Source organism: Coregonus lavaretus (assembly GCF_964263955.1).
Source record: "Coregonus lavaretus genome assembly, chromosome: 38".
NCBI lineage: Eukaryota > Metazoa > Chordata > Actinopteri > Salmoniformes > Salmonidae > Coregonus > Coregonus lavaretus.
This window is the reverse complement of record NC_140025.1, coordinates 7,045,736-7,069,978: the sequence shown is the minus strand read 5'-3', so window position 1 is coordinate 7,069,978 and position 24,243 is coordinate 7,045,736. Positions and strand designations below refer to the sequence as shown.

The following is a 24,243-nucleotide window of genomic DNA, read 5'->3' as shown; positions in this document are numbered from 1 at the left end:
GATGAATCCCGATTTCAACTGTACCAGACGGCAGACAGCGTGTATAGCGTCATGTGGGCGAGTGGTTTGCTGACGTCAAGTTTGCGAACATAATGCCCGATGGTGGCAGTGGGGTTATGGTATGGGCAGTCATAAGCTATGGACAACGAACACAACTGCATTTTATCGATGGCAACATGAATGCACAGAGATACCGTCACGAGATCCTGCGGCCCATTGTCGTGCCATTCATCCGCCACCATCATCTCATGTTACAGCATGATAATGCACTGCCCAATGTAGCAAGGATCTGTACACAATTCCTGGAAGCTGAATATGTCCCAGTTATTCCACGGCCTGCATACTCACCAGACATGTCACCCATTGAGCCTGTTTGGATGCTCTGGATCAACGTGTACAACAACTTGTTCCTGTTCCTGCCGATATCCAACAACTTCGCACAGCCATTGAAGAGGAGTGGGACAACATTCCACAGGCCACAATCAACAGCCTGATCAACTCAATGCAAAGGAGATTTCACGCTGCATGAGGCAAATGGGGGTCACATACTCACTAGTATTCTGATCAAGTAAAATATTTTGAAGTTGTTACATGTTGAGTTTATATTTTTGTTCAGTGTGTATATACAGTATTATTTATTATTATTTATCTTTTTACCCCGCATTTTTTCCCATTTGGGATCTTTATTATCCACCTGCGCAGTAGGTGGCGGAATGCATATATAATTGTTGCGAACGCCATAATACCAAAGAAGAGGAAGAAGAACATCGCCAAAGACAGATCACAGCTTGACGTTATTGCGATGTGTTTCTGGTTTATGAGGACAAAGTTCTCTGTAGCATAGCTTGTTAGCTAGAGTAGCCTCAAATGTCATAGTAGTAACGTTAGCTAGCTAGCCGTCTTAAAACGAAGAAGATGTCAACAAGTGCTGTCACGACGTGCATCATCACTGCTGCTGTATGCAGCCTGTTGCTCGTTGCTCAAGGGCAGATGGACGATGAAGAATGGATTGATCCCTATGATATTTTGAACTACGACGCAAGCACAAAGACCATGAGAAAGCCTGCTGAGGTACAGTACAAGCAGCTATGCAATGCATGTTTCCGTGCCTTGACTCGGTGCCATAAGTTGAAATTATTATCTTATTGTTGGAAGTAAAAGCCTAACTGTTGTTCATTAGTTTACTCATATTAGGGGAGGGGAGGGGTGGTAAGGTTAGCAGAAAATAAAAAAGGAAATATAGTTTAAAAAAATATGTATGTATGTACTGTACCAGTCAAAAGTTTGTTTGGACACACCTACTCATTCCAGGGTTTTTCTTTATTTTTACTATTTTCTACATTGTAGAATAATGGTGAGGACATCAAAACTATGAAATAACACATGGAATCCTGTAGGAACCCAAAAAGTGTTAAACAAGTCAATATATTTTATATTTAAAAATTATTCAACGTAGCCACCCTTTGCCTTGGTGACAGCTTTGCACACTCTTGGCATTCTCTCAACCAGCTTCATGAGGTAGTCACCTGGATGCATTTCAATTAACAGGTGTGCTTTGTCAAAAATTAATTTGTAGAATTTCTTTCCTTCTCAATGAAGAACAGCTCAAATAAGCAAAGATAAACAACAGGCCATCATTACTTTCAGACATGAAGGTCAGTCAATACGAAACATTTCAAGAACTTTGAACATTTCAGGCGCAAAAACCATCAAGCGCTATGATGAAACTGGCTCTCATGAGGACCGCCACAGGAAAGGAAGACCCACTTACCTCTGCTGCAGAAGATACATTCATTAGAGTTAACTGCACCTCAGATTGCAGCCCAAATAAATGCTTCACAAAGTTCAAGTAACAGACACATCTCAACATCAACTGTTCAGAGGAGACTGCGTGAATCAGGCCTTCATGGTCGAATTGCTGCAAAGAAACCACTACTAAAGGACACCAATAAGAAGAAGTGACTTGCTTGGGCCAAGAAACACGAGCAATGGACATTTAGACCGGTGGAAATCTGTCCTTTGGTCTAATGAGTCCAAATTGGAGATTTTTGGTTCCAACCGCTGTGTCTTTGTGAGACGCAGAGTAGGTGAACGGATGATCTCCGCATTTGTGGTTCCCACCGTGAAGCATGGAGGAGGAGGTGTGATGGTGTTGGGGTGCTTTGCTGATTTATTTAGAATTCAAGGCACACTTAACCAGCATGACTACCACAGCATTCTGCAGCGATACGCCATCCCATCTGGTTTGCGCTTAATGGGACTATCATTTGTTTTTCAACAGGACAATGACCCAACACACACCTCAGTGTAAGGGCTATTTGACCAAGAAGGAGAGTAATGGAGTGCTGCATCAGATGACCTGGCCTCCACAATCACCCAACCTCAACCCAATGGAGATGAGTTGGACCGCAGAGTGAAGGAAAAGCAGCCAACAAGTGCTCAGCATGTGGGAACTCCTTCAAGACTGTTGGAAAAGCATTCCAGGTGAAGCTGGTTGAGAGAATGCCAAGCGTGTGCAAAGCTGTCATCAAGGCAAAGGGTGGCTACTTTGAAGAATCTAAAATATAGTTTTAACACTTTTTTTTTTTTTTATTCCTACATGATTCCATGTGTTATTTCATAGTTTTGATGTCTTAACTATTATTTTACAATGTAGAAAATAGTAAAAATAAAGAAAAACCCTGGAATGAGTAGGTGTGTCAACTTTTGACTGGTACTGTTTATAAATATATTTACAAAGAAATATGGGGGTTTGAAAATGATGCTGATAATTACTTTGATGGAAGCTACAATCTATCTGCAATATTTAAGCTGATCTACCCCCTTTTTTTATCTTATTATTTAGGGTATCCAATCAAAAACGCATATTTTGACCAATGGGCTGCAATATGTAACTTTTTAGGTGACATGGACAAATTCACATAGAAATGTGTGTTCTAGACCCTTTTCCAGTACGTGAAACACTGACGTCACGCACAGATGCGCGCGACTCTTGGCGGCAGTAAGAAAGCCATCGCCATCTGCGCCCAGTCAACATAGCCTAGATTTAAGTTTTTATTTATTCTAATCAAAATAATGTTTTGGTGATTGTCATACGCTTACAATGTTTTTATTATCGATTGAACAGTCGCTAAGATTATATTTGGTTGTGATCTTTGCAAAATAACTATTTTGGATGCAGCAGTTGTTAGCTAGAATGCTAACGTTCATTGATATAGGCTGTAGCAACAGCTAGCCAAAGAGCCATTTTACTGGTTGAAGTGTAAGTATAATGCAGTTGATTTTCGATGACACAAACATTATATTAAGCAGGACATTCATACGAGCCTTAATCTTATTATAATCCAAAAGTAGTGTGAAATGCACTAATAAGCAGCATGTTAAAAATAGGCTTTTTTTTTGCTGGCGTTCTATAAGAACTCCCCCTTGTTATGCCACCAACGTGCGTGCATCGCCCTCGTGCGGCAATGTTTGTAAACACAGGAAGGGGTCTATAGATCGGCCATTCTCATTGAAAGCAAATCTAAGAAACGGTATGTTGTATGCGCACTTAAGTTTTGTTTTTTGCTCTTTTACTTTCGGATTTGTACACCAGCTTCAAACAGCTGAAAATACAATATTTTTGGTTATGGGAAATATATTTCACACTGTTTTTAATGGTACAATGATTATCTACACTAGACTTGCTTGTTTTGTCACAAACTGAAATGAAGCGAACTATTAGAATTTTACCAACTGGGAAATGGCAGAGCGATTTTCTGCGTAGTGCACCTTTTAAATGCAGAAGACACATTTCAGTTCAATGCATTCAGTTGTGCAACTGACTAGGTTTTCCCTTTCCGAGGTGTTTTCTTTGTCATGTTTCCTATTGCGGCAGCAAGCTATTTGAACAAAATCAAATCAAATCAAATTTTATTGGCCACATGCGCCGAATACAACAGGTGCACACATTACAGTGAAATGCTTACTTACAGCCCTTAACCAACAGTGCATTTATTTTTAATAAAAAAAGTAGAATAAAACAAAGTGTTGAGAGAGAAAAAAAGACCAGAAGTAAAATAAAAGTTGGGAGGCTATATATACAGGGGGGTACCGGTGCAGAGTAAATGTGCAGGGGCACCGGCTAGTTGAGGTAGTTGAAGTTGAAAATACAAACATGTCGAATACACATTATTCTCGCCATCTATTAAATGCTTATGACAGAATGGCGAGAAGGTGATATGTCACTTTCCTGATTTGTATTTAATTTTTCTTTACACAGGTTTCACAGCTGCCGTCATGCAACGCTGTGTTCAAGCAATTCCTCACCAAGCTTCTGAAGGAGATTGAAAAATTTGGCCTGGTATGTTTTGGCATTGTCTCATCTGGTATGAACACTAACAATCGATGCCCTAATGCTCTTTATGTAAAAGCCGGGGCTGCGGATCAGTATGTAACCATCCCGCAGGCCCCCCTGGATCTTTTTCCCCAGAGCTGATCGATCCGATTCACATTCTGCGCATGTTATTTTACACCCACCAAATGTTTTTACATAGCTGCTGCTCAACCTCTCCCTCCCTTCACATTTCTCTCTTTACTCACCCTCTTCTGAACTCTCAACCAATTTGATCGCCTTGATGATGTAGCCTACGTCTCTGCCTCATATTTCTGAATAACAGAAATAAAAACCCTGCAGCTATTTGAAACGAATATTCCGAAAAAATATATATTTGTAAGCTAATTTGTGATGTAGGCTACAACCTTCTGTCTGTTATAGGCTAACTAAGGATATTGCAGGAGCACAAGCAGGGCACAGTCTACATTTACATTTACGTCATTTAGCAGACGCTCTTATCCAGAGCGACTTACAGTTAGTGCATACAATATTTGCAAACGCCATGCTCTACCAACTGAGCTACATCCCTGCCGGCCATTCCCTCCCCCCTCCCTGGACGACGCTGGGCCAATTGTGCGCCGCCCCATGGGTCTCCCGGTCGCGGCCAGCTACGACAGAGCCTGGATTCGAACCAGGATCTCTAGTGGCACAGCTAGCACTGCAATGCAGTGCTTTAGACCACTGCGCCACTCGGGAGGACACATTGCATTGGGGCAAAACAATCAGCGTTTTAACCAAGTGTACATTTGTGATGATGTTTGCAATAGCCTCCTTTTACACCAGACAAAGATGTCCGAACATCGCCGTGTGGAGGAAGAAGAATGGAATTAGTCTTCAGCCTTTAATATCAAGCAAGCCTTTTGAATTCGAGAACAAAATCCTTAGTATTGCAAACAAAATTAATGATATTGAAAGCAATAAAATCACAAGTACTGAGAGCAAAATAAATAATATTGCAAGGAAATCATTTTGAAAGGCAAGAACAAATGAATTGTAAATGAATGCTAAAATATATATATTCAGTGAAACGGGTCCCTCTTTGCCTGCAATTTTTTCTATCTTTGGGTATGTTACCCTGCATTTTGTTTTCATTTTGTTTTCAGTTTTTGCAGTTGCTAAGTTTTGGCACATTCATTCCATGTAGGTGGGGTTAAGAGGGAGCCTAAGATGATGCGTCTATTGGTCAACCGGTTTTGGAGTGACAGGTCAGCCTCACCCAATGATCCAGTTTGTTTACATCCTAGCTACATGTAGGTATGTTAGATAGGCTACCGTGCACCCGGATAACTTGCTAGCAACTAGTTTTTTTACTGTATAAAGTAGCTTGAATTGCTAATTCCAGAAGTTAGATGTGTCGAATGTATCGCCTGAACTAATATCTTCAGCACCTAACTACAGTTTCTAAACCCAGAGGCCAACATCGCAATACTTATATTATTATTATTAATATTTATGGGAACGCTTGCGAAGCAGTCCGGGGTTTGAGAAGTCTATGGGCTTGATATTGCAGCCGACAGTGCAGGCAACTGCCGACTGACTGATCTACAAGTCACCTTGCATCATAAATAACAACTCATTATTATTTGTAGATCAGTCAGTCACAATTTTCCCACAATACATCACTGTTTTTTTCATGCTCTCGAACACAGCCAATGAGAGTGGAAAAGGACAAATTGTGAAAATAAAGTGGAAAATCTTAAGGCACAACCTGGATTAGAGCCAATGTCTTAAGTAGTTGAACATGTTAATACTCCAACCTTATGAAAGTGACACTGACGTGTTCCTGCGCATGAGCTTAGCTAGCCAATGTCGCCATGGTATTGCCTAGAAGTGTGATCGTGGATTTCTATTGGAGAAGCGGTTTCTGCCCATCTTCATACTGTACTGCTAACTAACAGGCTAAGAAGCTAGCTAGCAAGTTGATTCACACAAATTACTGTGGTCATTTCTAGATAGCTGCAGTGCAACATAACCAAAGCCAAAACCAACCTTTTGTAAACATCAATTTACAGTGCATTCGGGAAAGTATTCAGACCCCTTTACTTTTTCCACACTTTGTTACGTTGCAGCCTTATTCTAAAATGGATTAAATAACATTTTCCCCTCATCCATCTACACACAATACCCCATAATGACAAAGCAAAAACAGGTTTTTAGAAAAACGGAAATTTCACATTTACATAAGTATTCAGACCCTTTACTCAGTACTTTGTTGAAGCACCTTTGGCAGTGATTACAGCCTTGAGTCTTCTTGGGTATGACGCTACAAGCTTGGCACACCTGTATTTTGGGAGTTTCTCCCATTCTTCTCTGCAGATCCTCTCAATCTCTGTCAAGTTGGATGGGGAGCGTAGCTGCACAGCTATTTTCAGGTCTCTCCAGAGATGTTCGATCGGGTTCAAGTCCGGGTTCTGACTGGGCCACTCAAAGACATTCAGACACTTGTCCCGAAGCCACTCCTGCGTTGTCTTGGCTGTGTGCTTAGGGTCGTTGTCCTGTTGGAAGGTGAACCTTCGCCCCAGTCTGAGGTCCTGAGCGCTCTGGAGCAGGTTTTCATCAAGGATCTCTTTGTACTTTGCTACGTTCATTTTTCCTCGATCCTGACTAGTTTCTCAGTCCCTGCCGCTAAAAACATCCCCACAGCATGATGCTGCTATCACGATGCTTCACCGTAGGGATGGTGCCAGGTTTCCTCCAGATGTGACTGTTTGCATTCAGCCCAAAGAGTTCAATGTTGGTTTCATCAGACCAAAGAATCTTGTGGTCAGAGTCCTTTAGGTGCCTTTTGGCAAACCCCAAGCAGGCTGTCATGTGCCTTTTACTGAGTGTCTTCCGTCTGGCCACTCTACAGAGATGTTTGTCCTTCTGGAAGGTTCTCCCATCTCCACAGAGGAACTATGGAGCTCTGTCAGAGTGACCATCGGGTTCTTGGTCACCTCCCTGACCAAGGCCCTTCTCCCCCGATTGCTCAGTTTGGCCGGGCGGCCAGCTCTAGGAAGAGTCTTGGTGGTTCCAAGCTTCTTCCATTTAAGAATGATGGAGGCCACTGTGTTCTTGGGGACCTTCAATGCTGCAAAAATGTTTGCTACCCTTCCCCAGATCTGTGCCTCAACACAATCCTGTCTCAGAGCTCTACGGACAATTATTTCGACCTAATGGCTTGGTTTTTGCTCTGACGTGCACTGTCAACTGTGGGACCTTTATATAGACAGGTGTGTGCCTTTCCAAATCATGTCCAATCAGTTTAATTTACCACAGGTGGACACCAATCAAGTTGTAGAAACATTTAAGGATGATCAATGGAAACGGGATGCACCTGAGCTCAATTTCGAGTCTTATAGCAAAGGGTCTGAATACTTACAGTACCAGTCATAAGTTTGGACACCTACTCATTCCAGGATTTTCCTTTATTTTTACTGTTTTCTACATTATAGAATAATAGTGAAGACATCAAAACTATGAAATAACACATATGGAATCATGTAGTAACCAAAATATATTTTAGATTCTTCAAAGTAGCCACCCTTTGCCTTGATGACAGCTTTGCACACTCTTGGCATTCTCTCACCCAGCTTCATGAGGTAGTCACCTGGAATAACAATAATATTTAGAAGTGGTGTAAAGCTCACCGACATTGGACTCTGGAGCAGTGGAAACGCGTTCTCTGGAGTGATGAATCACGCTTCACCATCTGGCAGTCTGATGGACGAATCTGGGTTTGGTGGATGCCAGGAGAACGCTACCTGCTCCAATGAATAGCGTCAACTATTCAAACATAACATTTGGTGGAGGAGGAATAATGGTCTGGGGCAATTTTTTCCCATGGTTCGGGCTAGGCCCCTTTTAGTTCCAGTGAAGGGAAATCTTAACTCTACAGCATACAATGACATTCTAGACGATTCTGTGCTTCCAACTTTGTGGCAACAGTTTTGGGAAGGCCCTTTCCTGTTTCAGCATGACAAAGCCCCCGTGCACAAAGCGAGGTCCATACAGAAATGGTTTGTCGAGGTCGGTGTGGAAGAACTTGACTGGCCTCCACAGAGCCCTGACCTCAACCCCATCGAACACCTTTAGGATGAATTGGAATGCCGACCTCACTAATGCTCTTGTTGCTGAATGGAGGCAAGTCTCTGCAGCAGTGTTCCAACATCTAGTGGAAAGCCTTCCCAGAAGAGTGGAGGCTGTAATAGCAGCAAAGGGGGGGACCAACTCTATATTAATGCCCATGATTTTGGAATGAGATGTTCGATAAGCATGTGTCCACATACTTTTGGTGATGTAGTGTATATATTGCCAGTAACAATAACTCCATGTTGTGTATTTGTCAAATTTGAAGAGACAGAGTAGATGGACATAACCTTGCCGTAACATTCTTTGAGTTAGCCCTTGGTGAGACAGTCGACAAAGCTGTTTCTTGACTCAATACTGTTAAAGCTGCAAGACATGGGCATTATTGCATATACACAAGTTTTTCCTTGCTTGTGTCGACTGGAAAATGCAGAGGCATAAAGCAGATACGTTTTTAATTAGTTAATGGATTTGTCATGACGTAGCAATCAGTCTGCACAATTAACCATCACAAATTATTTTATTAAGGATATACCCCTTACTGTACACCTGGAGACCTGTGATAGAGACACTGTCCTACAGGTAACAGTTATTATTGTCCTCGTTCGTGTTCAAGAAACCGGTTACAATTTCCACAAAGTGTTTGACTCGTTTTCCTTGATAATGGTTTCCAACATAAGATTGGCAGAACTATTTGCAGAATACCTTATTGAACATATGGCTGGTAACAAATTGTCACTGTAAACTTGACTGAACACAGTTCAGCAACAATGGATAAGTCTGCCTTCCTCTTTCTCATCAGTACAGTTAGAAATATTTGTAGTAGTATTGGGGACAAAGTGATATTCCTTCTCGGCTTCTCTCAGCTATGGAGACAGGTCATCAGCCCTGAACCGCCTGTGAAAAAGGAGCACAAAATTAATTATCAAAAAGGTTAAAATGGGTGGAAACCTAACACGGATTATCAATGTACAACTAATGATCAGTGCACTAGTCACAATTCAATGACAGTTTTTTTTATTGTTCATGATATCTGTATACTCCGGTTTAGTGCATGTTGTCACACCCAACCATTAATTCACTCAATTTATCCAAGTATGGTCTTATTGTAGTTTTAATAGGTGTTCTAGCACAGGTAGGGATGACAATTTACACACTGCTGCCCTTCTGGGCCAAGAATGAGGAACACTGAACTAGTGCACACTTTGGGAGGAAGAGTGACGAATCAGGACATGCAAACAGAAACTTGACTTGCAACAAACAAATGTAATTTACAAGAACTCTGTGGTGGAGGATGGGACTACAATAATAATATAATTACATTTGAACTCTACCATGAACATTACCATACCGTAGAGTAGCACTTAAACGTTAAGTTTTAACTTCTATTAGCCCATAGAAACGCATTGAATAACAGATTCATACATGTCAAAAAATACATCAAAAAGAAGTATGTTTTGAAGTGTCGGTCCTATATCTGAGAGATGTGGAATTACCCCTATACCAAAACGGAGAACACCATCCTGTTCGTGAGAGTCTCATCTTTCCATAGAGGGGTCATATTAATGTGCAGCCCAAACCGTTCGGACGCAGATGTTTTTGTGAGAAGACTGATTTTCGGGACGTCTCCTGGTCTGACAAATACTGCTTTAGCTTTGCCACCTTCCACTGCAGATGCGGAAGGCCGTCATGAGCGGATGCCGTTGTTTGAGACACAGCCCATGCAAAAAAACATCTCTAGGTTATTAAACAGACAGATTTTGATGGGGATTTTGTATTATGCTAATTAGATTTCCATGCGGACATCGACTCTAGGGGGTTAAAAAATAAATGATTTGTGCTGTCTGGAAGAAAAAAAAAACATGAGGTTGAAATCCAAAATGGCCAATAACCTGCCCAGCTAGGCCTATCATAAAAGCGTCAAGACAAGTTAAAGTTATCACCAGTAGCCTATTTCCCAAATATTTTAATAGCCTAAGAAGTTGTCCAAAATGTGCCGCATTCAAAAAGAACAAGAATGAAAGTTAGTCTATAGCCTAGGCTTAGGCTATTCTCAATCACAGCTTTATGAGAGATGGAACAAACAATATGCCCGTTAAGAAAGGAAGATGAGGCAATGCTGACGCTCTACCAGAAAGATTAGAAAAGATTTGCCTCCACTTAGCCTCTGCCCAGGCTTTCAACATTATCTTTTGTCATGATTCGTCCAGTTGTAGTATGTGGTTGTAGCGGAGGTATTTATAATAGGGGGCGATACCATCGTATATCACAAAGTTTTGAGTACATAATCACGATAGGATAAAGGTTGACATCGCCCAACCCTAGTTACCACCTTGTGATGTAATATGCTATCTGTAGATGCCAAATGCCTATACTTTGTACTATTTATTTTCTATTTCTTTCCAACCACTAGCCCAGTGATTTCCAGAATGATCTCTACTACGACGCCAAAGTAAGACTGTCTCGGCAAGCGTTGGCAGAGATCTGGACGCTTCTGGAGGGAATGGACAGCTGTAGAATGGGGGCTCTGGACGATGCCCTCAGCCAGATCCTGGTGGATCTCAAACCACAAGAATTCGAGGCCTCGAGATGGCACTTTGAGGACACCTTTGGTGTGGAGATCGAGACAGTCATGAAGGTGATAATTTGTAGCAGAGGGGACTGTGATGCTCAAAATGAAGTGGATTTACAACCGTACACACCACATGTGGTTTGCCTAAAGGAATTGATGATTGATAGTTTGTAAAGTAGGCTACACGGGATTAAAATAACTTTTCTTTTTCTGTGAGGGAACTTATTTTCTGGACTTAGAAGTTCATACTGTAACGCATAAGATAGGACTAGCCTACACACAATCTACAGGACATATAAAAACAAAACTGCTCTCAATGGTGCTGGCTGGCATGTGTCTGATCTTTGCTTGAGGAGGCGAGTCCGATCTGCTCCACTGACTGACTGAGATGCGTATGAAGCTAACTTGCACATTTCTGTGTTCATCGATATGACTAAACCACTCTGATTCAGAGCACAGTCATTTACTGGACACTCAAGACAAACAGAACTGACACCACTCGTTGGCATTATAACGCCAGGAATAGTTCTCATTGTCATTGCAATTATTTAAGGAGCGACTGCCCCTAAAAAGCAACTTCTCATTTTGAAAATGGCCTATGTGGCATCAATATGAGCCAGAAACATATATTCTAGTGTCATCATTGACTACAAAGTGTAAATAGGATACATTTAGTCATAAAGTCATTCTCGTCCAAAACAGATTTGCAATTATAGGAAAGAATGGAATATCACGGAATGAAGGGTACCGTAACAGTTTTCCGTGGGTTGGGTTTATTATAATCCTGCCCACAGCTGACAGTACCCAAGTAATTTGGAGCGCAGCTGCATGCGACCTGATCGAATGTCAATTTGGTTTGACATCCAATATCCCTATGTGGCTAGTTGGGGACCATCAGTAAATTACACAATGTACCTGGGACAATATTTTAAAAGGTCAATAGCTCTACATTTTTACGACTTAACCTCAAACCATCTATAAATTGTAGAAATTCGTATACAAATATTGGAAGCATTTAATGAGACAACTAAAAGATGTGCAACAAATATTGTCCCAGAGATGGGCTATCCAAAGTCAAAGCAAATTTGCCACGGTTGCACACCAGCCAGCTGAAGCTAATTGACAAAAGAATTTGGCTAACTCTTCCCACCTGCGAACACACGAGAGATAGATATATACATACACATACAGTGGGGAGAACAAGTATTTGATACACTGCCGATTTTGCAGGTTTTCCTACTTACAAAGCATGTAGAGGTCTGTAATTTTTATCATAGGTACACTTCAACTGTGAGAGACGGAATCTAAAACAAAAATACAGAAAATCACATTGTATGATTTTTAAGTAATTAATTTGCATTTTATTGCATGACATAAGTATTTGATACATCAGAAAAGCAGAACTTAATATTTGGCACAGAAACCTTTGTTTGCAATTACAGAGATCATACGTTTCCTGTAGGTCTTGACCAGGTTTGCACACACTGCAGCAGGGATTTTGGCCCACTCCTCCATACAGACCTTCTCCAGATCCTTCAGGTTTCGGGGCTGTCGCTGGGCAATATGGACTTTCAGCTCCCTCCAAAGATTTTCTATTGGGTTCAGGTCTGGAGACTGGCTAGGCCACTCCAGGACCTTGAGATGCTTCTTACGGAGCCACTCCTTAGTTGCCCTGGCTGTGTGTTTCGGGTCGTTGTCATGCTGGAAGACCCAGCCACGACCCATCTTCAATGCTCTTACTGAGGGAAGGAGGTTGTTGGCCAAGATCTCGCGATACATGGCCCCATCCATCCTCCCCTCAATACGGTGCAGTCGTCCTGTCCCCTTTGCAGAAAAGCATCCCCAAAGAATGATGTTTCCACCTCCATGCTTCACGGTTGGGATGGTGTTCTTGGGGTTGTACTCATCCTTCTTCTTCATCCAAACACGGCGAGTGGAGTTTAGACCAAAAAGCTATATTTTTGTCTCATCAGACCACATGACCTCCCATTCCTACTCTGGATCATCCAGATGGTCATTGGCAAACTTCAGACGGGCCTGGACATGCGCTGGCTTGAGCAAGGGGACCTTGCGTGCGCTGCAGGATTTTAATCCATGACGGCGTAGTGTGTTACTAATGGTTTTCTTTGAGACTGTGGTCCCAGCTCTCTTCAGGTCATTGACCAGGTCTTGCCGTGTAGTTCTGGGCTGATCCCTCACCTTCCTCATGATCATTGATGCCCCACGAGGTGAGATCTTGCATGGAGCCCCAGACCGAGGGTGATTGACCGTGATCTTGAACTTCTTCCATTTTCTAATAATTGCCAGTTGTTGCCTTCTCACCAAGCTGCTTGCCTATTGTCCTGTAGCCCATCCCAGCCTTGTGCAGGTCTACAATTTTATCCCTGATGTCCTTACACAGCTGTCTGGTCTTGGCCATTGTGGAGAGGTTGGAGTCTGTTTGATTGAGTGTGTGGACAGGTGTCTTTTATACAGGTAACGAGTTCAAACAGGTGCAGTTAATACAGGTAATGAGTGGAGAACAGGAGGGCTTCTTAAAGAAAAACTAACAGGTCTGTGAGAGCCGGAATTCTTACTGGTTTATTGCATGACTTATGTCATGCAATAAAATGCAAATTAATTACTTAAAAATCCTACAATGTGATTTTCTGGATTTTTGTTTTAGATTCCGTCTCTCACAGTTGAAGTGTACCTATGATAAAAATTACAGACCTCTACATGCTTTGTAAGTAGGAAAACCAGCAAAATTGGCAGTGTTTTTTTTCACCTTTATTTAACCAGGTAAACCAGTTGAGAACAAGTTCTCATTTACAACTGCGACCTGGCCAAGATAAAGCAAAGCAGTGCGATAAAAACAACAACACAGAGTTACATATGGGGTAAAACAAAACAAAGTAAAAAATACAACAGAAATAAATATATATACAGTGTGTGCAAATGTAGCAAGTTATGGAGGTAAGGCAATAAATAGGCTATAGTGCAAAATAATTACAATTAGTATTAACACTGGAATGATAGATGTGCAAGAGATGATGTGCAAATAGAGATACTGGGGTACAAATGAGCAAAATAAATAACAATATAGGGATGAGGTAGTTGGGCGGGCTAATTTCAGATGGGCTGTGTACAGGTGCAGTGATCGGTAAGGTGCTCTGACAACTGATGCTTAAAGTTAGTGAGGGAGATAAGTGTCTCCAGCTTCAGAGATTTTTGCAATTTGTTCCAGTCATTGGCAGCAGAGAACTGGAAGGAATGGCGGCCAAAGGAGGTGTTGGCTTTGGGGATGACCAGTGAGATATACCTGCTGGAGCGCATACTACGGGTGGGTGTTGCTATGGTGACCAATGAGCTAAGATAAGGCGGGGATTTGCCTAGCAGTGATTTATAGATGGCCTGGAGCCAGTGGGTTTGGCGACGAATATGTAGTGAGGACCAGCCAACAAGAGCGTACAGGTCACAGTGGTGGGTAGTATATGGGGCTTTGGAGACAAAACGGATGGCACTGTGATAGACTACATCCAATTTGCTGAGTAGAGTGTTGGAGGCTATTTTGTAAATGACATCGCCGAAGTCAAGGATCGGTAGGATAGTCAGTTTTACGAGGGCATGTTTGGCAGCATGAGTGAAGGAGGCTTTGTTGCGAAATAGGAAACCGATTCTAGATTTAACTTTGGATTGGAGATTCTTAATGTGAGTCTGGAAGGAGAGTTTACAGTCTAACCAGACACCTAGATATTTGTAGTTGTCCACATACTCTAGGTCAGACCCGTCGAGAGTAGTGATTCTAGTCGGGTGGGCGGGTGCAAGCAGCGTTCGGTTGAAGAGCATGCATTTAGTTTTACTAGTGTTTAAGAGCAGTTGGAGGCTACTGAAGGAGTGTTGTATGGCATTGAAGCTCGTTTGGAGGTTTGTTAACACAGTGTCCAATGAAGGGCCAGATGTATACAAAATGGTGTCGTCTGCGTAGAGGTGGATCTGAGAGTCACCAGCAGCAAGAGCGACGTCATTGATATACACAGAGAAAAGAGTCTGCCCAAGAATTGAACCCTGTGGCACCCCCATAGAGACTGCCATAGGTCCAGACAACAGGCCCTCCGATTTGACACATTGAACTCTATCTGAGAAGTAGTTGGTGAACCAGGCGAGGCAGTCATTTGAGAATCCAAGGCTATTTAGTCTGCCAATAAGAATGCGGTGGTTGACAGAGTCGAAAGCCTTGGCCAGGTCAATGAAAACGGCTGCACAGTACTGTTTATTATCGATCGCGGTTATAATATCGTTTAGGACCTTGAGCGTGGCTGAAGTGCACCCATGACCAGCTCGGAAACCGGATTGCATAGCGGAGAAGGTACGGTGGGATTCGAAATGGTCGGTGATCTGTTTTGTTAACTTGGCTTTCAAAAACGTTTGAAAGGCAGGGCAGGATGGATATGGGTCTGTAACAGTTTGGATCTAGAGTGTCACCCCCTTTGAAGAGGGGGATGACCGCGGCAGCTTTCCAATCTCTGGGGATCTCAGACGTTACGAAAGAGAGGTTGAACAGGCTAGTAATAGGGGTTGCGACAATTTCGGCGGCTAGTTTTAGAAAGACTTTAGTGGACTCCTTCCTGCCTTTACCCCAGATTGGTACAGAGGTGCCATGACTCTCCAGCACGATCTCTGTAAGATGTACTACGAAGTCCTCATGGTCAACCCAATCCTTCTCGTACCCCCAACTAAGGTAACCTGTAGTTGACAACCGGGGTTGGGAACAATTCTATTTCAATTCAGTCCATACAGGAAGTAAGTGCAAAGCCTTTGGTCTAGCGGTAATGCTCTAGGCACATAAACTGTCCCTACCGGAGACTAGGGTTCAAACCCCAACTCCAACCCTTAAATGCATCCCATCTCTCTGTATCCGTCTCTAGTTCTACCTGTCCAAATAAAGGAAACAATGAGAGTGAATCCTTCCTGCATTGACTGCACTGAAATGGATTGACCCTAACCCTGTTGACGACCAATAACCTGTGTAACATTTAGCCTATTTCCAATGGGACGCAGTGTGATAGTGTATTATTATATCTCTGTCTCTGAAGGAAATCACTATGACCATCACCAACTTCTTCACGGAAACTCAGAAGCACTTTGGCCAGAGGATCAGTGAGTTCCTCGTTGCCCTCAAGGACCTACCGGTCACCCTGCAGATCCCTGTGCTCTTCATCATCGTGCTTTCCATCCTGGTACACACACACACACTTGAAACACTGTCACAAGGGCTTGGGTAAATTCCATTTCAATTCAAACAATTCAGAAAGAGAATTGGTGTTGAAAAATCCTTAAGAAACTAAATGGCCCTTTTCAATTCTTGATTGAGAATTTCTATTTACTTCTGTATTGAAATGGAATGGAATTTAACCCATCCCTGACTATCACACAGCAGTCATACTAACTGTTTCCAGTTTTAGCCAGTTTCCTGAATGTCACTGAAGCAGTATATTCCTCCATCTTCCTCAGGTGTTTATGTACTGTAGCTGCCAGGCAGCCATCCGGCCCGGCATTACGAGACTGCTGCGCATCGGCAGGCCCAGGGACCCCCCTCCTCCAGCCGTGGACAAGCCCGAGCCCAAGGCCCATCTGAGAGGGACAAACCACGACCCACAGGCAGGGGGGGACGCCCCTCAATGCTCCCCTCCCAGATACGTGGAGACCCTGAGGAACGACGACCGGCTGTTTAGCAACGTCCAGGAAGAGATTCAGCAAGAACCAGTTGTAGCTGGGGCCACAACTGAAGGAAATGACTCACAAGAAGCTAAACCCTCTCCAGCTAAAGCCAAACCCAATGAGAGGGACGTGACGTCTGAATCTAAGGTGGCTACTGACTGGGAGGCTGAGCAGCTGGCCAAGAGGCAGCCCTCAACAACTACACAAGGGAATAATGTAAGTGGTTTGTGTTGATCTCGACTGAGTTATGGATGCAAAGGTGTTCCCTTATGAACCTGGGGGCTTATCAAAAGCAGCTTGTCATTCTAGGTTTTTAGCCTCTACACTGGAATTGTATACCGGAGGTCACTCCAGCAAGTGGTCTCGGCCGCAAGCTGCACAACAAATCCTTGAAAGTAGAACCAAACATAATTTGACACTTCAGAGCTGCAAGCCACAGAGGGGACCTGCCTCTAGCAGTGGAGGAAAATGTCGCTTAGGGTGGGGTTCCGGGGTCCCCCCCTGAGAAATTGTATGTAGAAGGACTAAGTTAAGCTGGTGACTTCTAAAAAGGACATTCTACTCCAAAATGAATTAAAATCTAAAATAGAATTTCCACCTACAGAAATGAGCCCAATAACATATTGGTAAAATTATTTTAACATATTGGACCATGCATATAGCCTATGCATGGTCCATATTATCAGGTATGCTATTAGCAATACGCATTATCACCTGTAGCCCAACTGATGCAGCATAATGGCTATAAATACATAGGCTAATGCATGGGGTTTCCTATCTGCTTTTACCATGGGCTTAATCCTTAGCTAGATCCCAAATGTGATATTTTAACTAGTTAGCATGTATTGATACATTTTATGTCCCCAGAAAATTGCATAAACACAGTGAATATAATGTAGGCCTACCTGTTAGGATAACTTGGGGTAAAACGCCACATGGGGTAACACACCCCCTCCTGTACTTCTCACAGAAACCCCTTCATGACACCATGCTCCTCGGAGCCAGATGCTGATGATGGGTAACCCTTTGCTGGGCAGCTGGCATTGAAACCCCCCATGCTAGGCGAAAGGAGTTCCAATGACGGGCGTTTAAAGTTATTATAGCTGGTGGTGGATGGTTGTCAAACAATCATTAACCAGCCTTCCTGATTTGAACTTTCGTAAACTACATTATGGATATTGGGAAATGATCTATGTTTATGGGTATACAGTCAGTAAGTCCTCTGTCCTTGTGTTTAAATGCCAACCACAGCACCTTACATGCGTTAATGGGATGATTCAGATTCTACATCAATTGGTAAATTGCAGATCCAGTGTTTTTTTTTTTTTTACCCCAATTTCCCTTTGCCATCTCTTTCATATGTTTTTAACACCACTGTGCTTTATTGTGCTTTTGTTTGCCTGCCTGGTCAATGTGCATGTACCCTCAACACATGATGATTGTGTATGTTGTGCGCAGTGATCCTGTCGGTAGTGGCAATGTTTTGTGGCAACTCACCATTCTCTTCTGAAATAATGTGAATGATGTTCTGTATGGTATTACCATAGACATATCCACATGTATAGGCAGGCGTACATCATTGGGTATTACTAATATACACTGAGTGTACAAAATATTATGAACACCTTCTCTTTCCATGACAACTGACCAGGTGAAAGCTATGATCCTTTATTGATGTCACTTGTTAAATACTCTTCAATCAGTGTAAATGAAGGGGAGAAGACAGGTTAAAGAAGGATTTTAAGCCTTGAGACAATTGATACATGGATTGTGTATGTGTGCCATTCATAGGGTGAATGGGTAAGACAAAATATTTAAGTGCATTTGAACAGGGTATGGTAGTAGGTGCCAGGCGCACTGTTTTTTGTCAAGAACTGCAAAGCTGCTGGGGGTGTTTGCACAACTCAATATTAGGAAGGTGTTCTTAATGTTTTGAACACATTGTTGGGATTATTTGTTTCTAAATATTGCTCTTTGCTTACTGTGCTTTGCAGACATTGGAGAAGTCATCAGAAGAGAAGATGGTGCATGGTGAAACTGATAGGGTGCCTGTACAAGAGACTGAACCAACGTCACTAGCACTATAGACAATGTTCTTGTCATTGACAGCAGTGCGCAATCTCCAATCCGTGAGTTGGATGCCTTAAGCCATATATGAAGATGCATTGTATTTTTTTTATCAAGATAATAAAGAATACTTTTTATTTCTTTTTTGAAAATGTCATGTTTTTCAGTTTACAATGTAGCAGTAGTGATTTTTGTCTCTAAAAAAAGCACAGTTTGTTGACATGTCTTACTTTAAATGTGTATGTTTTTGTTAGGGGTAGACCAGCTTTAATATTGCAGATTGTAGCTTCCATCAATGTAATTGTCTGCATGATTTTCAATCCCCCATATATTGTTTTGTGTGTGTATGTGTATATATATATATATGTATGTGTGTATATATATACACACACACACACACACACACACAGTACCAGTCAAAAGTTTGGACACACCTACTCATTCAAGGGTTTTTCTTTATTTTTACTATTTTCTACATTGTAGATTAATATTGAAGACAACAAAACTATGAAATAACACATGGAATCATGTAGTAACCAAAGAAGTGTTAAACAAATCAAAATATATTTTATATTTGAGATTCTTCAAAGTAGCCACCCTTTGCCTTGATGACAGCTTTGCACACTCTTGGCATTCTCTCAATGAGCTTCACCTGGAATACTTTTCCAACAGTCTTGAAGGAGTTCCCACATATGCTGAGCACTTGTTGGCTGCTTTTCCTTGACTCCAGCTTGTATATACTATATACATTTTACAGACACAATCTATTTTACAATTGTTATCTTTTGTTTGTTTTTACTACTATCCTTCTGCTACCGTCAACCCCTTCCATCTATTTCTGAAGACCATCCAGTTTGAATTCTATTTGCCATATATTTGTAACTGTTTCACACAAGTTCTGAACCTATATACATTTTACGGACACAGTATATTTTATATTAGTTATGGTATCAGTCCCACCCTTCAGCTCCACTCAACCCCTCCCATCTATCAACACCATCCATATTGGATTTCTATTTGCCATATTTTTCAACTGCTGTGATGTTTCACAAAAGTTCTAAACCTTTCTATTTTCATAGTTCCTACAGATTTTTAAATTAAATAAACATTTTTGCTAAAAGTATTATTATATTATTGATCGATTTGACTATGACTTTTCTAATGACCCAGTAGTGCTATCTGCAGAGTTGGCTCCAGGTAAATGTTGGAATTCTTCAGCCATTCCTGGACCTGTGACCCAAAAACAAGCTACATATGGACAGTACCAAAACAAATGATCTAATGATTCTGTCTCTTCGCAGCAAAATCTGCAGAGCTGGGATGGTTGTAGCCCCCATATATACACTGCTCAAAAAAATAAAGGGAACACAAAAATAACACATCCTAGATCTGAATGAATGAAATAATCTTATTAAATACTTTTTTCTTTACATAGTTGAATGTGCTGACAACAAAATCACACAAAAATGATCAATGGAAATCAAATTTATCAACCCATGGAGGTCTGGATTTGGAGTCACACTCAAAATTAAAGTGGAAAACCACACTACAGGCTGATCCATCTTTGATGTAATGTCCTTAAAACAAGTCAAAATGAGGCTCAGTAGTGTGTGTGGCCTCCACGTGCCTGTATGACCTCCCTACAACGCCTGGGCATGCTCCTGATGAGGTGGCGGATGGTCTCCTGAGGGATCTCCTCCCAGACCTGGACTAAAGCATTGTTTGCAATTACAGAGATCATACGTTTCCTGTAGGTCTTGACCAGGTTTGCACACACTGCAGCAGGGATTTTGGCCCACTCCTCCATACAGACCTAATCCAGATCCTTCAGGTTTCGGGGCTGTCACTGGGCAATACGGACTTTCAGCTCCCTCCAAAGATTTTCTATTGGGGTCAGGTCTGGAGACTGGCTAGGCCACTCCAGGACCTTGAGATGCTTCTTACGGAGCCACTCCTTAGTTGCCCTGGCTGTGTGTTTCGGGTCGTTGTCATGCTGGAAGACCCAGCCACGACCCATCTTCAATGCTCTTACTGAGGGAAGGAGGTTGTTGGCCAAGATCTCGCGATACATGGCGCCATCCATCCTCCCCTCAATACGGTGCAGTCGTCCTGTCCCATTTGCAGAAAAGCATCCCCAAAGAATGATGTTTCCACCTCCATGCTTCACGGTTGGGATGGTGTTCTTGGGGTTGTATTCATCCTTCTTCTTCCTCCAAACATGGCGAGTGGAGTTTAGACCAAAAAGCTCTATTTTTGTCTCATCAGACCACATGACCTTCTCCCATTCCTCCTCTGGATCATCCAGATGGTCATTGGCAAACTTCAGATGGGCCTGGACATGCGCTGGCTTGAGCAGGGGGACCTTGCGTGCGCTGCAGGATTTTAATCCATGATGGCGTAGTGTGTTACTAATGGTTTTCTTTGAGACTGTGGTCCCAGCTCTCTTCAGGTCATTGATCTCTGGAAGACTGAAACGGGTTTCCCTCAAGAATTTCCCTGTATTTAGCGCCATCCATCATTCCTTCAATTCTGACCAGTTTCCCAGTCCCTGCCGATGGAAAAACATCCCCACAGCATGATGCTGCCACCACCATGCTTCACTGTGGGGATGGTGTTCTCGGGGTGATGAGAGGTGTTGGGTTTGCGCCAGACATAACGTTTTCCTTGATGGCCAAAAAGCTCAATTTTAGTCTCATCTGACCAGAGTACCTTCTTCCATATGTTTGGGGAGTCTCCCACATGCCTTTTGGCGAACACCAAACGTGTTTGCTTATTTTTTTCTTTAAGTAATGGCTTTTTTCTGGCCACTCTTCCGTAAAGCCCAGCTCTGTGGAGTGTACAGCTTAAAGTGGTCCTATGGACAGATACTCCAGTCTACGCTGTGGAGCTTTGCAGCTCCTTCAGGGTTATCTTTGTTGCCTCTGATTAATGCCCTCGTTGCCTGGTCTGTGAGTTTTGGTGGGCGGCCCTCTCTTGGCAGGTTTGTTGTGGTGCCATATTCTTTCAATTTTTTAATAATGGATTTAATGGTGCTCCGTGGGATGTTCAAAGTTTCTGATATTTTTTTATAACCCAACCCTGATCTGTACTTCTCCACAACTTTGTCCCTGACCTGTTTGGGGCTCCTTGGTCTTCATGGTGCCGCTTGCTTGGTGGTGCCCCTTGCTTAGTGGGGTTGCAGACTCTGGGGCCTTTCAGAACAGGTGTGTATATATATACTAAGATCATGTGACAGATCATGTGACACTTAGAATGCACACAGGTGGACTTTATTTAACTAATTATGTGACTTCTGAAGGTAGTTGGTTGCACCAGATCTTATTTAGGGGCTTCATATCAAATGGGGTGAATACATATGCACGCACCACTTTTCCGTTTTTTTATTTTTTTTTAAACAAGTTATTTTGTTTCATTTCACTTCACCAATTTGGACTATTTTGTATGTTCATTACATGAAATCCAAATAAAAGTATATTTAAATTGCAGGTTGTAACACTATATTTACATGACACTTCAGTCATTTAGCAGAAGCTCCCATCACATATCACTACATGACATAATGCAATGCATAATACAATGCAAAATACAACATTATATACAAAAATGTATGTGTCTCTTCACAGTCCCCATCATATCTGGTTTTTGAATCTGGTTTTATTGCTAGTTTTAGTTACCTGGGATGGCAGAGAGTTCTAGTGCCCTGGTGGCCTCTAACGAGCACGGCAGTGGAAGATATCTTGACAAGGTTAGCACAGGAGTACGGTGTTCAACAAACACACTAGCTGGTAAGTCATCACAAGACAAGGAAGCCTGATATCCTCTGATAAAAGGGATAGGTACTTTCCCTCTGGAGGGATAGGTACCTTCTGGCCAATGGTTATCCTATATTAGCCAGGATGACGGATACACAGCCTTGGAGGGCGAATTTCGCATTCTGACCCACAGGTCACAGGCTGTACACACAACTCACACAGAGTTTAGCTTACCCTCCAGGCACCTGGGAAGATACAATCCGAAAAACAGGAGCAGCGGAGCAGTCAATTTGTGCAATACAGCTAAGCTAATTTTGAAGAAGAAATAAGAGGCAATGCGTGGTCTGATGTACGGTTTAATATGAACCACGGGCCCGTCCTCCCACGCGGTCACGTCACTGGCGTGACTTTGTTGTTTGTGATTATTACTCGACCTGCGCGGAGCGTGAGGTCAATGGATATAATCCATACTTTCAACCATACTGACATGCTATCCGGAATCCTTGGGAAGTCCGTACCCCATTGAAGTTGAAATTTTAAAGGTAAGTGTTAAGGTTAGGGTTGGGTTAAGGTTAGGGTAAGGTAAGGGGTTAGGGTTTAGGGTAGGGACATCCAAAGGATACCGGATAGCACTGACCTTTATCTAACGCGCTTTAGTTAGCCTAAAGTCGATTTCACTGGTTTTCCAGTGTGTTTGTTGCAATTATTTATTGATGTGCATCAGTTGTAGCATATTAATATGTTTTATGGATTTAAAAAATAATAATTAAGCAATAAGGCAATATGGGGTGTGGTATATGGCCAATATACCACAAGGGTATATTCCAGCCAATCAGCATTCAGGGTTTGAACCACTCAGTTTTAATAGACAGCTATTAACCGACATTTTGGTTACTAAACAACTAATTGACCGAAGTTGGTTCAATTATTTAAATTCCTTTTAGTTAAGGATTTTTTGTGAGCCCAACACGCTGTTTCTCTAGAGAGAAATCAAATCATTCACAAGAGAAATGAAGTCAATAACTATATGGGACGCTGGGCTGAAGGGAGTTGTAGTTTTCACTAAGCAAATATTCAACCTAGTTGAGCACAGAAACATGGTGTGGTAATTAAATACAATGAACATAATCACTTGTTGTTTCGCCCACCAAGCAAGGAGTTTCTGTATGGAGGTCAATGAGAGAGTGTCGAATTTGGTCAACAACAAAAAATGAATGGCTTATTTTCTACACGTAGGACACGTGACATCCCGGCAACTTTGGAAGAAAAAAACACTTTATATCCGAGTTGTCTCATGGATTGAGGCTAGTAGCATAGCATCTTTCGCCATTGAATACAGGCGGTTGACGTCAACAACCGTCATCGAATATTCAAAAATAAATTACAATAATTAGATGTATCCACCAATCCAAAGAAAGGATAGACAGCCCGCTGTGCCGATTTGTGGACAACGACTCCCCATAGTTAGGGCGGCGGAGAGACGTGTATCTTGTCAGTATATTCATAATCTTTGGTCACATTCACCTGGTATATTTGAAGCCATGATGCACGGGAAATTAGCATGAATGACAGCCAACAAGACCAGCCAATCTGAGGGTGATTTACGCGCTAACAGGAGCCAATAGGAGTCGAGTTGGGCGTGAATGAGAGGTTTTTGTCCACTAGAAAACATCTGAGAATCGTGACTCACTGACTGAACGGTTCTTCAC

At 42.3% G+C, this 24,243-nt stretch overlaps 1 protein-coding gene across 1 annotated transcript; it reads left to right on the top strand.

Annotated features, from left to right (window-relative positions):
• The first annotated feature begins 785 nt into the window (after window positions 1-785).
• On the top strand, window positions 786-19,709 carry LOC311112572 (chloride channel CLIC-like protein 1). The gene is made up of 6 exons (XM_084155708.1): window positions 786-1,071; window positions 4,262-4,342; window positions 10,857-11,081; window positions 16,091-16,234; window positions 16,509-16,931; window positions 18,710-19,709. Exons 1-6 carry the CDS (start codon window positions 916-918, stop codon window positions 18,800-18,802), a joined length of 1,122 nt encoding a protein of 373 aa, XP_084011834.1. The 5' UTR covers window positions 786-915; the 3' UTR covers window positions 18,803-19,709.
• The last annotated feature ends 4,534 nt before the right edge of the window (window positions 19,710-24,243 follow it).

What these genes read in the sequence shown, in the direction of transcription:
- LOC311112572 (XM_084155708.1), top strand. Translation starts at nt 916, where the DNA reads ATGTCAACAAGTGCTGTCACGACGTGCATCATCACTGCTGCTGTATGC. An exon ending in AGATTGAAAAATTTGGCCTG is followed by an intron (nt 4,343 to 10,856) that starts GTATGTTTTGGC and finishes TCCAACCACTAG; the next exon opens with CCCAGTGATTTCCAGAATGA. An exon ending in CAACTACACAAGGGAATAAT is followed by an intron (nt 16,932 to 18,709) that starts GTAAGTGGTTTG and finishes TGTGCTTTGCAG; the next exon opens with ACATTGGAGAAGTCATCAGA.